The 16,542-nt window shown below is 35.4% G+C and overlaps 2 protein-coding genes across 5 annotated transcripts in view; one reads left to right on the forward strand and one right to left on the reverse strand.

Moving 5' to 3' along the window:
* Positions 1-7,081, reverse strand: part of LOC131532423 (inactive dipeptidyl peptidase 10) — a 55,034-nt gene extending 47,953 nt beyond the window's left edge. For 2 of the 4 annotated variants that reach the window (XM_058764066.1, XM_058764064.1), the window contains exon 1: positions 6,879-7,079. Coding sequence is in view for 2 of the 4 variants with exons in the window: in XM_058764062.1 (XP_058620045.1) it covers positions 6,879-6,917 (39 nt within the window). In the remaining 2 variants the exon portion in view is untranslated. Of the gene's footprint in view, positions 1-6,878 lie in introns of all 4 variants that reach the window. The other 2 variants (XM_058764062.1, XM_058764063.1) reach the window with 2 other exon arrangements.
* Positions 7,082-8,154: 1,073 nt separating this feature from the next.
* On the forward strand, positions 8,155-16,534 carry racgap1 (Rac GTPase activating protein 1). The gene is made up of 17 exons (XM_058763835.1): positions 8,155-8,315; positions 8,908-8,998; positions 9,082-9,284; positions 9,372-9,514; positions 10,737-10,806; positions 10,939-10,992; positions 11,077-11,154; positions 11,446-11,563; positions 12,009-12,169; positions 12,594-12,758; positions 12,851-12,946; positions 13,025-13,223; positions 13,447-13,552; positions 14,649-14,781; positions 14,902-15,031; positions 15,159-15,270; positions 15,354-16,534. The coding sequence occupies exons 2-17, from the start codon at positions 8,914-8,916 to the stop codon at positions 15,427-15,429; spliced, it is 1,929 nt and encodes a 642-aa protein (XP_058619818.1). The 5' UTR covers positions 8,155-8,315; positions 8,908-8,913; the 3' UTR covers positions 15,430-16,534.
* Positions 16,535-16,542: the final 8 nt, after the last annotated feature.

The following is a 16,542-nucleotide window of genomic DNA, read 5'->3' on the forward strand; positions in this document are numbered from 1 at the left end:
TTGGGAAAGATGCAACAAGTTTTTCACACCTGGATTTGGGGATCGTCTGCCATTCCTCCTTGCAGATCCTCTCCAGTTCTGTCAGGTTGGATGGTAAACGTTGGTGGACAGCCATTTTTAGGTCTCTCCAGAGATGCTCAATTGGGTTTAAGTCAGGGTTCTGGCTGGGCCATTCAAGAACAGTCACGGAGTTGTTGTGAAGCCACTCCTTCGTTATTTTAGCTGAGGTCCTGAGCACTCTGGAGAAGGTTTTCGTCCAGGATATCCCTCTACTTGGCCGCATTCATCTTTCCCTCGATTGCAACCAGTCGTCCTGTCCCTGCAGCTGAAAAACACCCCCACAGCATGATGCTGCCACCACCATGCTTCACTGTTGGGACTGTATTGGACAGGTGATGAACGGTGCCTGGTTTTCTCCACACATACCGCTTAGAATTAAGGCCAAAAAGTTCTATCTTGGTCTCATCAGACCAGAGAATCTTATTCAGGTGTTTTTTAGGAAACTCCATGCGGGCTTTCATGTGTCTTGCACTGAGGAGAGGCTTCCGTCGGGCCACTCTGCCATAAAGCCCCGACTGGTGGAGGGCTGCAGTGATGGTTGACTTTCTACAACTTTCTCCCATCTCCCGACTGCATCTCTGGAGCTCAGCCACAGTGATCTTTGGGTTCTTCTTTACCTCTCTCACCAAGGCTCTTCTCCCCGATAGCTCAGTTTGGCGGACGGCCAGCTCTAGGAAGGGTTCTGGTCGTCCCAAACGTCTTCCATTTAAGGATTATGGAGGCCACTGTGCTCTTAGGAACCTTAAGTGCAGCAGAAATTTTTTTGTAACCTTGGCCAGATCTGTGCCTTGCCACAATTCTGTCTCTGAGCTCTTCAGGCAGTTCCTTTGACCTCATGATTCTCATTTGCTCTGACATGCACTGTGAGCTGTAAGGTCTTATATAGACAGGTGTGTGGCTTTCCTAATCAAGTCCAATCAGTATAATCAAACACAGCTGGACTCAAATGAAGGTGTAGAACCATCTCAAGGATGATCAGAAGAAATGGACAGCACCTGAGTTAAATATATGAGTGTCACAGCAAAGGATCTGAATACTTAGGACCATGTGATATTTCAGTTTTTCTTTTTTAATAAATCTGCAAAAATGTCAACAATTCTGTGTTTTTCTGTCAATATCGGGTGCTGTGTGTACATTAATGAGGAAAAAAATGAACTTAAATGATTTTAGCAAATGGCTGCAATATAACAAAGAGTGAAAAATTTAAGGGGGTCTGAATACTTTCCGTACCCACTGTATATATATATATATATATATATATATATATACTGTAAAAGTGATAAGTTGACTTAACTTAAAGAATTTAGGAAACCCGTTGCCTTAAAATTATTAAGTAAACTTGACAATTATAATTTACTTAAAAATTGTAAGGCAATGGGTTTCCTCAATTTTTTAAAGTTAAGTCAACTTATCACTTTTACAGTATAAACATAGATCATAATAATCATATACATTTAGTGGCAATGTTGTTGTGTTCCCACTGAGGAAACTAATTTAATTTGCTGATGAATAATTACATCTTATAACATCCGTTCCTTCTCAAGTAAAAAACGAGATATAGATATAGCAGATATAGCTTAGCAAATATCATAAATATTAACAATAAAAATACTAATACTAACAATTAATTACAAATCATATATATAGTGTAGTATAACTACTAATAAGACCAATTATAAATAATAAAATATGATTTTATTATATATAATGTATATATATATATATATATATATATATATATATATATATATATATATATAAAATAATAAAAATAATTTTATAATAATAATAATAATATATATAATAAAATATTACAATTTCAAGACCAGTTCTGCATAAAAGTTAAATAATCTATATCATATAAGATATTTAAAATAAAATAAAATGAAAATGAAACAATATTGGACAATATCTTTATCCAATATAGATTGTCTCGTGGACATTACTGGAGTACATGTACCTGCAATGAATGAGAAAGCAAAAAAGCAAAAGCTTTGATGAATATAAAGTGCTGCCATCAGCATAACAGAGAATGTTTGGGGATGAATCATTTGCAGCTGTCAGGCAATACTGTCTAAGAAAAATGACTCACATTTAATTGACATCTAGCTGGATTTATTACAATGTGGAGACACTAAGCTTTACTCACAAAGATATTAGACATAGAATGCTTTATTAAGGATCTTTCACGCAAACAGAAAGCCCACTCAATCATGATCAGGAGTAACTGTCAGGACGTGCTCAGAGTATCTGCCAAAAGCGGATAGCACAAAGTCAGCTGAAATCATGGTTTTCCTCTCACGGTAATGAGATGCATTGGTTTTACTGAAGTCTAGGATATGAAATATTACCATCAGAAACGAATCTGCATTTTGAATAAATAACATCTAACTGGAGGTGTTTGCAGTCATATTCTTTCACAGATACTCTCCCTCTGAGCAAACTTGTCAATCACACATTTCAGAAAACTGCCAAGGCCTCGCTCAGAAGAAAAAACGCACTTAAATCATTATCGCTGTTTGAAAATGCAAAGAGGAACCGCACTAAACAATCTCCAGCCAACTCCAGCCATTTGATCCAAAACCTACTGAACAGTGAGCGTGCTGTGAAACAGCTCCTCATGAACAGAGCCATAACAAAGGAAAGGCTGAAAGCGTGTTATGCAGCTCAAATCGATGACACAAACTACAGATACATAATTAATGAGCTTCCTGCACGGCTTCGTTCACGCTAACATTCGAAGCAGGGGACAAAGTGGTCGCTGTCTCAGGAGACCTTCTACCTGTCAATAATCTGAGAGGAAAACACAGTTCTAAATATCATTTCCTCATTTGTATCTCTGACGAATAAAACTTTCCAAATGATCAATGGATATTTGCTCAGATAACATTTTAATATTAATTGATGGATTAGATTTTTACATTTTTTGGACCTCATGCAAAAGAGTAGTTGCCTGCAGGATATGTGGTTGCCAAAGTGCTTTTTAACAACATGCTATCTTCATATCATATTAAATGATACATATGATACGATACGGTATGATATGATGATATATGAAGATATTTTACACTATTGTTATTTTTCATTAATATATATTTTAAACATTATATTTTTATATTATATATTATGTTATACTTTATTTTATACTGTAGTTTATATTATATGTTTAGATTTCTATTTAGATTTTTATATATTATATTATTTTACACTACATATTATATTATAATTTTGTAATATTTATTTTGTATTTAGATTTTATTTAGATTTTTTATATCACTTTACACATTATATTATATTCTTTTACACTATATTTTATATTATTATATATTTCACTTTTTATTAATATTTTTATTTTATGTATTATTTTATTTGATATTGTATACCATCATATATTGTATTATCTTATCTTATATTACATTTTGTTAATATTTATTTTATTTATTTCATGTATTATTTTATTTTATATTGTTTACTGTTTATTATCTTATATTATATTTTTACATTTATTTATTTATTTTATATCACTTTACACATATTATATTATTTTGCACTATATTTTATATTATTGTATATTTCACTTTTTATTAATATTTATTTATTTTATGTATTATCTTATCTTATATTACATTTTGTTTTATATTATTTATATATTATATTGTAATAATTATACTATAATTTTTATATTCTAAATGTATATTATATTTTACACTATATTGTATTTTATATTATTAAAAGTTTTACTTTTATTAATATTTATTTTATTTATTTTATGTATCATTTTATTTTATATTGTTTACCATTTATTATCTTATATTATATTTTGTATATCATTTTATATATTATATTATTTTACTATACATTATAATATTTTAATATTATTTTAAATATGAACAAAACTGCACACACAATATCAATTTTTGTCTCTGGCATAACACAATAATGTAATTACTAAATTACATTATTGTAATTTATTGTAAATATTTTAAATATTGTTATTTAATATTCCTCCTAATGCAAAATGTAGTCTTCCTTCTGCCAGAAGGTTCAATCCAATGCACTGAATGAGACAGATCTGTAGAGCTTTTGTTGCTGAGGTAAGCATAAGTTGCTCTGACATGAGCAGAGTAAATTCAAACCTTCCCACCATGGGTAAAATAATTTCCTGTCACTCAACACTTAGATGATGAACCATAATTTTAAAGGCACACTCAAAGTCATTTTTTCCTCATTAGAAATGTTTTACAATACATACGTTTTGTAAATATTTTTGAAAGCATATCACCGACCTATAAAACTTGTATTTCAAATCATGCGAAGTTGAGATCACATGTCTAGCCAAATACTATGCACTTTATCACAGTAATCGCCCTGTTATTGATCACTTTAACCCGTGAAATAAATTCTTTGTGGCTAAGAACATCATTAAGTGAAAACACTAAGAAAAGCAAAAACAAAATATTGAAAATGTATCTTTAATTGAATATAGTGTGTAATGTTCAATAATGTCTGCACACTAATTGCACATTGAATTTCATCATTGCAGCAGTTATGTAAAAAACTAATTACAGGAATGATGCAGAACATTAGTTTTCAGGTGTGAAGGGAAAAGTTAATGCAAAAGACACTAATTACTCTGGGTGTTTCTTATCTGCTAGAAACAGCGCTGTACACACAGTCCCACTCACTCCATAAAGACAATGATGACTAGATTAATAGAATTTGCACACTGAAATTTTCTTGTGTTTGGCATCATATTGACATTCATACCGCTGTGCACCTACTTAACTCTTGTTGCTTTTTCTACTGTTTTTTCATTCGCAAACACAAATGCAGAATCAACAATAACATTTTGTCACGGTGACATTTCTGACATGTCAGCACTTCTCTGGCCGTTTATTGCCATCGCTCTACGCATGCAGGTTGCTCTTAATGGTCGTGGCACCAGGCAGAATATATGCAAATGAGCTGGGGACTACAAAGAGAGGGAGTGATTTGATTATGTTTCGGTTAAAGATGCATCATATGAGTCATCTGCAACCATAGAGGAGAAACGCTGCTCCTTCACACTCCCTTACACTCTAACAACCTTCTAGAATAGGCTCTTACATAAACATTTCAGAAATAAGCGCCATTCGCTAGGTGATCATGCCTATCAGTGCAGCATGAATTACTGTGCAAACACTGACCAGGAGCTATGGTATTCTAGAGATTGTGTTTCCTGGCAAGGAGTACAGACCACAGTAATCTGTATTGGAAAGAGACGTGAAAATCATATTTATGTGGCAGAAATGTATCAAGAACTGGGGAACAGTTATATTTCACCCTAAATTCAAAGGAAAATGAAGAAAATATAACCTGTTTTAGGACCTTTTTTGCATTGTTGACTTTATTTTCACAACAATTAAGCACCATCATCATTACCATAGTGCAAAAATAATATTATATTATTTAAAATATGTTTATATCAACTTTATTGTGCATTTAAGAACTATTTGTTATGCTGCTTTTATCATATTAGTTTAATTTATTATGCTAATCATGTAGCAAATAGTACTTTTTCTGCACTTTGTTATTCTTCCGGTTATTTAGAGGCTAATAAATCTGAAGTCTCACACATTCACAATAAAAAGATTATTGCTATGTTGAAATATATGGATATCGTGGAAATGTTTGTCACACTAACTTTAATTTATGAATTAAATTTATATTAAAGTAATATTTTGGCCTTAATTTGGCTTAATTATGGCATGAAAACAATGCCACACAACTCACAAACACTCTGTAATGTCTTAGTCGCATGACAACAAAATGGCTTCTTTTATGTTGGTTTGCTAACACTATGTAGAAATAGAAATGTAGAAATATGTAAAATTTAATCAAATAAAAAAAAAAAAACATTTTTTTTAATTCTTCACTTCTTATTTTTCAATAAATAGCCTATATATTTTTAAATATTTTATTAAAAAATTCATTTTATTAAATATTTAATATAGGCTATAGGCTATAACAACCTCTGAACAGTTACAACCTCTAGACTTTTTATTGTTTTAACACCTAAAAAATAATGTTAAAAATGACTTTTAAACATTTTAGTCCTATTGATATTCGAGTCATTTTGTATTTTGAATAACATAAAGATCCGGACAGTGTTCTTCACATCATTGACTCTCATGCAGATATATTTGTAGGATGGACAAAGAGTCTCATTAGGGTTTCTCACAGAATATCGCGGCTTTTCCAATCTTAAAACACGAAATAAACGTCCAGAGCTCTTGCCATCTTCACAGGGAATTCACATCACTTCAAGGCAGCTGTCAGCTTCAGCTGCGCGACACAACAACACAAATATCTTACTCAGATATCAAAACCTTTTAGAAGAAGTTAAAAACGACAGGCTGATATTAAGTTCTTTGTAAAATCCCTACTTCGTTAATCAGCGAGTCACTGGAAAGCACTGCAGTAGTAACTGGTGTAACGGAGCGAAGCAGATGGAGGGATACGGACAGCTCCTCTGAAAGTATGAATGAAAACCGAGGCGAATCGATGCGAGCAACACCTGTGCTGAAAAAGCACGTGTTTAAATGTACTTTGACGGGTACATGAGTTGAAACAAGCTTAGATACAGTTCAGAAACAGGATATGAAAGAGAATAGTGGTCGCGTGCACGGATTTGTATTCTCTCGCACGTGCACGCGCTCCTTTGCTGCGGCTCTAGTTCACACAGATGTGTAAAATACAGCATCAACACCGTCTGTCGGCAGTCCGCATTTAGTCTTTGCTCATGCAAAACATAAAACATGCTGTTTAGCTTCGTTTACCAGCTCCGTTGTCATGTTCTGCTGTGTGGTGGCAATCATGTTTGAAGGATTCAGCACAGATCCAGCTCCTAATGCAGTTCACTGCTCTTCCAGCACTTCAAAGCCTTGTTTGAGTTCGTGCTGCAAGTTGCTCTACACACCCCACTGGCGGATCCCTTTAATAGGATGGTGTAAAGTTGGCCATCCCTCACCCTCTCTCTCTCTCTTCTCCCATAGTTACAGTGTCAGAGCCTATTGACCAACTGGATATTAATCAAGACAACACGCTGCTTCTGGCTTCTGCCCCTTTTTCTAATTTGTCTGAGGCATTAGTCACACTGTACATGCTTGATTAACAGTGAGCTGAAATAGATAGATAAATAGATAGATAGATAGTAAAAGTGATCAATAAATTAAAAGACAGGATAGAGAGCAGGTAAAATGATAGCTTGAATAATGCAAAGTCTCAGTCTGACAAACTATTTAGATAGAAGGAAAATAGGCATAAATAATCAATTATGCATCTACAGAAAGGAAAATATTAATTAATTTTATTTACCTAATTAATTTATGTCTGGCCCATTTAAATTACCAGCATAAAAAGTAGCCTTAGGACAAGGTTTCTGAAGATGCCACAGACCCCTAATCATCCTCATGCGAGGGATCCTTATCCTAAAATTGAAAAGGCATTCCGTATATAAAGACCCACTTTATACTGTGAAAATTACTATATGGGTAAAATTTTATTTGGAAAATGTTTATTTTCATTTACATTACAGTATTACATTTCTTTTTCTAAAACACTGTAGGCTACTGTTAGAAGCATTGTTTATATAGATATAAAAATTTATATTTATTTATTTAAAAGATAAATTACTTGTTTTAATATTTTTGTTTATTTTAGTCTAATTAATTTATTTCGTTAAATCTCATTTTTATAATCTATTCATTATTTATAATTATCTATATTATTACAATGCTGTTCTCTGATTTTTTTTCATGGACCTCTCTCATGCCTTAAACATTTTCGCCAGGTTTAAATAACGACTCAGTGGAGATGAATTTTAGACTTTTTTTTTTTTTTTTTAAGAAACTACATTATGCCCAGTTTCACATTTTTATACACTATTTAGTACGAAATTATATATATACTTTGAAATTGTTGAGTCTATGCAGACCTGATGCAGACCCCCTAAGACAACAAAGCAGCACAGCCAAGTCTTTGCTACAGCAGACGTACTGCGTCGACGTGCTACGTCAACACGCCCGGCCGGCGTTGATTGGCTGGCGGGTAAATTTGAAACGCAACTCTTCTAGATGCTAACGTTAACAACATATCCGGGTAAACCTGGTTGAACAAACCGGTACGGTGCTGTTGTCCCTGGGAAAAATTTATTTTCAAGTTATAATTTTGAATCACGTCGTTTCACACACAAGGCTGGGCGTCTACACGAATCCGTAAGTTAAAATATTTGCTGGCATGCTTTAAATGTATTAGTGTTTGATTTGTTGAGTCGTTTGTAAGACCCATGCTAGTGTTTTACTGTATTTCCATTGTTCATCATTGATCATATCGTGATTTAAATACGTGAGCGGTTATGTTATCTACAATTTTAGCCTCATAATCCCAGCAAAAAACGAGGTATATTTATTACCATTATTGTGGTGTTTAGTACACTTTTTTTTTTTTTTTCCAAAGGATTTTCTTAAAATAAGTTATTAATATTTAATATCGTCACTTCATTTTGCACTTTTACGTTTTTGCATTTTTTTTGTGCTACTACTGCTACTATTATTATTATTATTATTATTTTGTATGTTTTATTCAGATACATATTAATATTAAATATTTAGCCACGCCCCCAATATTATGTATTATTAAAAAGCCACACAGTGTCCAAACAGTGGCATGTATGGTCACGAGATATTAACAATAATCATATGCCAACTTCAAATAAGTTGCTGGGTCTCGGAAGGATATAACTAGAAGCAAAATAATCTACCTTGTATGAAATGGTATACACACTTAAAATGTTTTTCTGCAATACAGGAGGACATGGAGACTGCTGTGATCAATCTTCACAGCATTTTTGAAAGCCTGCGGGCACAAGTTGATGTTCTCAATGAAAGCATTGAGCCCCGTAAGTACTTGTTGTGGTTTGAAAATTTAAAATAAAATACATACATACACTAAATATTCACTGCCATTCTTTGTCTTTGTCAGAGTTCATTCAGATGGCTTTGAACTTTGAGGACAGCCGTCGTAAATGGCTGAGACTCGAGCAGGAGCTGAATGTGTGTAAGGAGGTGCTCACCAAGGCTGAGACGGAGCGAGGAGCGCTGGAGGTCAAGCTCAAACATGCCCGCAACCAAGTAGATGTAGAGATCCGTCGGAGACAGAAAGCTGAGGCTGACTGTGCAAAACTGGTTTGTAGGCTTCTTTTTGCATGTTGCTTGTGCTGTAGCCCTGTTCTCTGAATTTGGGCTAAAACCAGACGCTTTCTTGTACTGCAGGACCGTCAGATCCAGCTCATCCGGGAGCTGCTGGTGACTGAAGGCTCCAGTAACAGCATCCAGTTAAATGAGGAGCAGCGCTCCGCTCTGGCCTTTCTGAACGCCCGGTCCCAGAATCCTGCAAACCTCAACACTAGCCGACGGTAAGAGAATGAACATGGTCAAGCACATTATCAACCCATTTTACGTCTGAAATCTTTCAAGATTTGATTGGAATCATAAAACATTAGACCAGGGTTTATCAATCTTTTAGATGCAACAGACAATCCAAATATGAACATCTATTGTAAGGGGACCCCATTGTAAAATTTAACAGGCATCTATATAGTTTATTTTGTAAAGACCCCATTTATACTGTGAAAAACTGCTATAATTAAATAATGCTATTTAAAAAAAAATAAGTTTTTTTTCTATTTATTTTAGTTGTGTATTGTTTAATTTATTTGTATTTTTTTTTTTTTTTTTTTTTAATCTAATTTAATCTTATTTTTTATTTGGTGATTTTTTTTAAAACTTTCATTAAACCTTTCCCATGAACCTTCTTTTGGCAAATGTTACATTTATTACATTTTGGTAAAATATAACACAGATGGTGTTATTTTTCTTTCTTTCTTTGGGATGCGATAAATTAAAGAAAAATTTACTGAAGAACATAGTTTGCAGTTTCATCAGCAGAAGTCCGCTTCAACACTCGCGATGGAGTTCATAGGCCGCTCTGTGTATATGTTCTAGACACCAGTAGTTGTAACAGAGGTCACTGATTACGTCAATACATAAGTAAAAGCAAGATTCTGGTTGGTAGATAAACTTAGAAAATCTCCACACATGGACATAAAACTCGAAGCATATCTTCTAGTGATTATTTTGGTGACAATTGATCAGAGAGGTCAGACGCAATAGGTCTCTCCAGAGACGTATATCTGTTACCCTGGACATCAGGGTGATGGCAAATGGCGATTTCCTCCTAGAGCTCTCTCTCTGCATCTAGCTGCAAAGATAGACATTCACACACATACGCAGAGAACACTTATCTGTACTTCTAGGTTGCCGGGCTCTGCCCTGAATCTGATCAAATATGGTTAACGACACGCACACAATGAGATCCTTAGAGAATAAAAAGGCAGACTAAAGCCATATTCAACTTATTTTCTAACATGTATAAATGTAACTGTGATAAATAATTATTCAAAAAATATTAGAATTAACATTATTACAAGGGCCATTGTAGATCTGCAATCCACTCCTTCAAGATAATTACATAAATGTCATAAAAGACAAAAGAGCTGGTTTTCGTGATTGAATTGTTTCTTACTGCTGTAACTTGTCTTACCTTAATTTTGTTTTTGTGTTTTCACATTCTACTAGACTGACCACCATTGATGAATCGGCCTCTATCTTGTCAGACATCAGTTATGATAAAACTGATGATTCTTTGGTATGTCTTTTCCTTGAATATTAAAAACATTATTCTATAACATTTAAATTTTTTTAGACTGTCTCATCTTTTATTGATTGAGTTTTGTTGTTGCAGTAATTTATTTTTAAATTAACTTTTCTTTGAAAAAAGGACTGGGACTCTTCTGCAGTAAGGACTGTTCGTCTCAAGAAACGGCAAAAGAGAGTAAGTTTCCCAACAAAGCCGTATTTAATTACATTCCTTCCCAATTTCAATCAATTTCTGATCATTTAATCTGTCTCAATGCAGCGCTCCTCCCGAAACCACACAGACGGCCCCCCTGCTGCTGCCAAGAGGTCCCGTTCCACCGGCCGTACCTCTGAGAAAGTAAGAGCGGGTTACATAAGCACAAGAATGACTCTTCAGTTTAAAGGCTCCCTGCAGGGCTTTGCTTTAGTCATTACGAGTAAAATGTTTCCACCAGTCCCAACAACCCATAGGAGTGTGAATATTGGAAGGTTTTGTCTTCTCTTGACATTGTGAGAGCCAACAAGCTATTCCCTGGTTGATTTTGGTGTCTGTATGCTGTTAATGTCCAGTTAATACCGCCATATTTTAGTTGAATGTGTAATCGGCTAGAAATTGTTTGACAATTAATTCAAGTCACGTTTTTCTCAGGGTAATGAGTCTCTGGTGGCTAAGACCACCGTGACGGTGCCTGCTGATGGTGGACCCATTGAAGCTGTCACCACAGTGGAAGCTGTTCCTTACTGGACCCGGAGCCGCCGAAAAACTGGTAAGCCCACTTCACTAAATTTATTATTGTCATTCGTGAGGGCGCTCAAGAGAATATTTGCATGAGTCATTGATTATGCCATTTTCTTATTGACTGAATAATAATGTGCAGGCTGCTGTATTACAAACAAGCTCCGCAGTGAGTCATGATATGGTGGTTGCAGTATCATAAATATGCGTTGTTTTATCGAACAGGGTCAAAGATTAATATTTTTAATAATTTAATATGTGGTTTGTATGACTCTGGGGTGTTTTAAATTGACCCCTTGTTGAGTTTCCAGCCTGGTACTCTTGATGTATAAAAAAAAAATTATTTTATTTTTTTTATGAGAGGGTTGTTTTGTATGGGATGTTTTTCCTGATCATTTCTCACACCCCGAGCCTTTGCATTTCTGTTTAAGTATTCTGCAGTAGTGAGCAGTGCTTCTCTCTGCTTTGTTCTTCAGCTGCTCTGGAGTGGGACACTGCTGACACCGACTCTGTTCAGTCTATGGATGTGTTCAAGCAGCCCAGTCAGCCCAATGGAGAGAACAAGAGATCAATGGCAGAGCCCAGCACTCCCCAGGGCAACGGAGGTGTTCGCCTGCATGAGTTTGTCTCCAAAACGGTATGAGGCACTGTTGCATACTAATCTTTTTAATCTCTCAAATCAATGCAATTTTAGTTCCATTTATAACTAGTTTGCGTAAGTCAGGACTTTTAAAAACTGGGTTCATGAGGGAAATATCGCTGAATGAAAAGCTAATAAATAATTAAATCTGAAGTTTTAAAACATTTAACCGCTTACTAAAAAAGATAATTTACAAATATTTAATTTATTTGCAATCATCTGACCATTAACCGACAATTGTTAAATGATTTAATCTCTTAAATCTAAAATCTCTTTAAAGTCACAAAAAGGAAGTAGCGACAGATCTTTCTTCAGGGTTGTGATGTACACTCAATAAAACTATATCACACCAATTATAGTCAATGTAATTATCTGTTTTTAGCCCTCACAGCTCATATCTGCCTGGCTCTTCTTTTCTTAGGTGATCAAGCCAGAGTCTTGTGTACCATGTGGTAAGAGGATCAAATTTGGGAAGATCTCTCTAAAGTGCAGGGACTGCCGTGTGGTGGCCCACCCCGAGTGCCGTGAGCGCTGCCCTCTGCCCTGCATTCCAACCATGACTGGGACTCCAGTGAAATTCGAGGAGGTGACAAATCTTTATCATCCAACTTGAGTATAAGCATACCTTATTCACTGATTGCTTCTGGTGTGATTTATTATTATTTTTTTTCCCGATAGGGCATCCTAGCAAATTATGTGTCCACCTCCTCTCCCATGATTCCTTCGCTGGTGGTGCACTGCGTTAATGAGATTGAGCAGAGAGGCCTGCATGAGGTAAGTCAATAAAGATGCTGAAATCTTTAATACTAGACTAGACCAGTCCTGCATAAAACCTGCATATTGCTTTGATAGACTGGTCTGTACCGAGTGTCTGGTTCTGATCGAGTGGTCAAGGACCTGAAAGAGAAGTTCCTGCGTGGGAAGAGCGTTCCCTTGCTCAGCAAGGTGGAAGATATCCATGCCATCACTGGTCTCCTCAAGGACTTCCTGAGGAATCTCAAAGAACCCCTGCTGACCTTCCGCCTCAACCGTGCCTTCATGGATGCTGCTGGTTAGTGTCTGTCTGAATGTACACCACTCTTCAAAAGTCTAGGGTTGGTCAGATTTTTTCAAAGTCTTTTATATTAGCCAATGCTGCATTTACAGTATTTGGAAACCATGATACGTTGACATGGGATTATTTGAATTGAAAGTCGAAAAGAACAGCATTCGTTTGAAACAGACATCTTGTAACGTTATGAATGTAATTTTTATTTTTTTCTCTCTCCTCATAGAGCTGTCCGATGATGATAACAGCATCGCCTTGATGTATCAGAACATCAGTGATCTTCCACAGCCCCACAGAGACACTCTGGCCTTCCTCGTCATCCATTTGCAGAGGTAAACGACACACATTGTCTCTGATTCTGCTGTCTTGCTTTATTGCTGGTGCCACTTGCTAATTCTAATTACGAAAACAAAATGTGTTTCTCACCAGATTACACTTACATTTGTGACACTAAAAGAATATTTCAGGGTTAAAGCATCTTGAGCAGTTTGTTAAAAACATCAGTGCCTAAAGGGATAGTTCACCCAAAAATGAAAATTCTGTCCTCATTTACTCTCCCTCATGTAGTTCCAAACCTGTATGAATGTCTTTGTTCTGCTGAACACAAAGGAAGATATTCTGAAGAATGTGGGAAACAGAGCAGTTTTTCCTACTATGGAAGTCAATGGTGCCCCAAAACAGCCTGGTTACAAACTTTCTTCAAAATATCTTCGTGTTCGGCAGAACAAAGAAATTCATACAGGTTTGGAACTACTTGAGGATGAATAAATGATGACAGAATTTTCATTTTTGGGTGAAGTTGAACTATCCCTTTAAGGGGTTGTTGTACTGGAGGGTGTAAGAGTCTAAATGTTTATTTTTAAGTATTACCAAAAACTTAACTCTAAGTATGATTATACTCTTGAAATGGTGTTAGTTGTGTATTTTTAATTTATTTGTGGTGCTGTAGACATCAGCCTCTATTCAACAGTTAAAATGTATTTAACCTGTATTTGACTGGCATTATTTCCTCAACAAAACATCAATAATAATATTGTTACACAATTCTTTCCAGATTTCTATGCCATCAATCTTAGATAAAAAAAAAAAGTCTTTCTTCCAAATGTTTTGTCTCCTTTTTAACAGCAATTATATGCAATATAACATGAGGAGCTAATAAAGGAACTATATTGCAGACATTTACCGATCAATAAAAGTGATTGTATTCAGTTGATGTATTCAAAAAAGCTATATCTGGATATTTAAAGAAAAAAATGCTTCCATCACACACCGTTTTTATGATGATTTGTTTCTCAGTTTAGTAACACTATTCATCTTAATTTGGAGCAACATTCTTGGATATTAAAACCCGGTAGTTTTTAGGCTGTGAAATGTTTTATTTCCATATAATGAGACTATTATATTTAAGTATTTTTCCATCATGTGCAGGGTGGCCCAGAGCAAAGATACAAGGATGGACATAACCAATCTGGCTCGGGTATTTGGGCCCACAATTGTGGGTCACGCCGTGCCTGACCCAGAGCCAATGACCATCCTGCAGGACACAAAACGACAGCCTAAAGTAAGCGATCTTAATTGAGTTCTGGGCTGTGCAAAAGTGTACCTTTTTACTTTTTGGTGTTTTAGCCCAGTTTTTCACCAAGCTTCTTTTTTTTTTTTTTCCTCTCTCTCTCTTTCACAGGTGGTTGAGCGGCTCTTGGGTCTGCCTGTGGAGTACTGGAGTCAGTTTATGATCAGCAACAACGACCAGGGTCGCAGTGATCACATGATCATCGAGAACTCCAATGTCCACGCAACTCCTGATCAGAAAAGTATAATTTTCATATCCAAGCACTTAGAAAAAAGACTTTGGTTGTTTCATAGCATCACTTGATCTTGAATTCAGTGTGTGTGGTTTTTTTTCTTTCTATAACAACATACTTTTTTTTTGTCCTGTAGCGAGTATGTTTGGGCCCCTTACAACTCCTGACCAGCAGATGACTAAGACCCCATCAACCAGTTCTCTCTCCCAGCGCATGAAGAACGCAACCCTCAATGCAATCACTCCAAAGTATGTTTGAATCCTATCACGTTCTACCAGTGTTGTTGGAGTAGAAGTGAACTAACCATTATGAACATCCATCCTGTTTTCAGGTTTTCTAGCAGGAGCAGAGCTGCAGTCAGCGTCCCTCGCCAGGGGCACTTCTTCGCCTCTCCTCTCCTAAAGTAGCCCTGAAACTCCTCAAGGCTAAGAGTTTTTCTTTTCTTTGGGAAACAGCTGCAATATATTACATTATTCTACTTGCATATTATGTCTGGTTTGTACATCGATTTGAACCATATTAACGCTACTTTTTTTTTTTTTTTTTTACCTGTCGAGTTTTCTAGTAACATTTGTATTTTAGTCGCTTTTAAATGTTTTAATGTACTGTTAACATTCTCACAACCAAAGTGATGGGCTGATATAAGCACTTCCATCAGTCACTGAATCCTCTATTAACAACAGAATCCGCATCAGTTTGGGAGTTCTTTATCAAGAAACCTGAACTTAGTTGTAGCATCTAGAACCAAAAAGGTTATGCTGTTTGCGAGATTTGAATATAGTATAATCTGTGTATTGCATGTGTTACTTGGAACGACAAGCAAAATCTCAATCTCTTAGAGGGTTCAAGGCTGTAGTGACTATCAGGTTTTCTATGTAGAATGTAAACTGTGTTTTTAAACATGGTCAAGCTTACATTTTACAGCCAGTAGGTTTAATACAGAATTTAAGATGATGATGCTGCTGCTGATGTTAAATTTGTTTAAATTATCCATTTGTTGTTTGAGATACACTGTGCTTTTGAACCGTCTAAGATTTGAGCATAGAGAGGTTCAAGATAAGAAAATTGAGAGAATTCTATGCAATTATTTGTATGCGAAAAAACACTATTGGTTTTGTTTGGGCATTTTGTCTTTCAGTTTCATAATTGCTTAAGATCATAAATGAACATGGCCAGAATTATTTTACTTTCACTATGGCATTGATTTACGTCTTTATGCAGTTTTGGCTCAATTTATTGAATTTTTATACCGTATTTAAAGTAGAAAAACAAAAAATCGTGGAGAATTTACGGATTTTGAAGGATGTAGTGTACCTCGTTCAATTTAAAAAAAGATTATACTGATTGGACACTCTTTATCGTATACAACTAGTCATTTTCCTTTCAGTGGTGCAATGTTTTCTGGACCAGTAGTTGTGCAGCGCTGAACTGTCAAGATTTCATCGTTTTAAAATGGCAATTGTTTACTGTGTTGAACATTGAAGGTGATTTAGCACCTCGGTTGCTTTTCAATTTGAGTG

The sequence above is a fragment of the Onychostoma macrolepis genome, chromosome 23 (assembly GCF_012432095.1).
Source record: "Onychostoma macrolepis isolate SWU-2019 chromosome 23, ASM1243209v1, whole genome shotgun sequence".
NCBI lineage: Eukaryota > Metazoa > Chordata > Actinopteri > Cypriniformes > Cyprinidae > Onychostoma > Onychostoma macrolepis.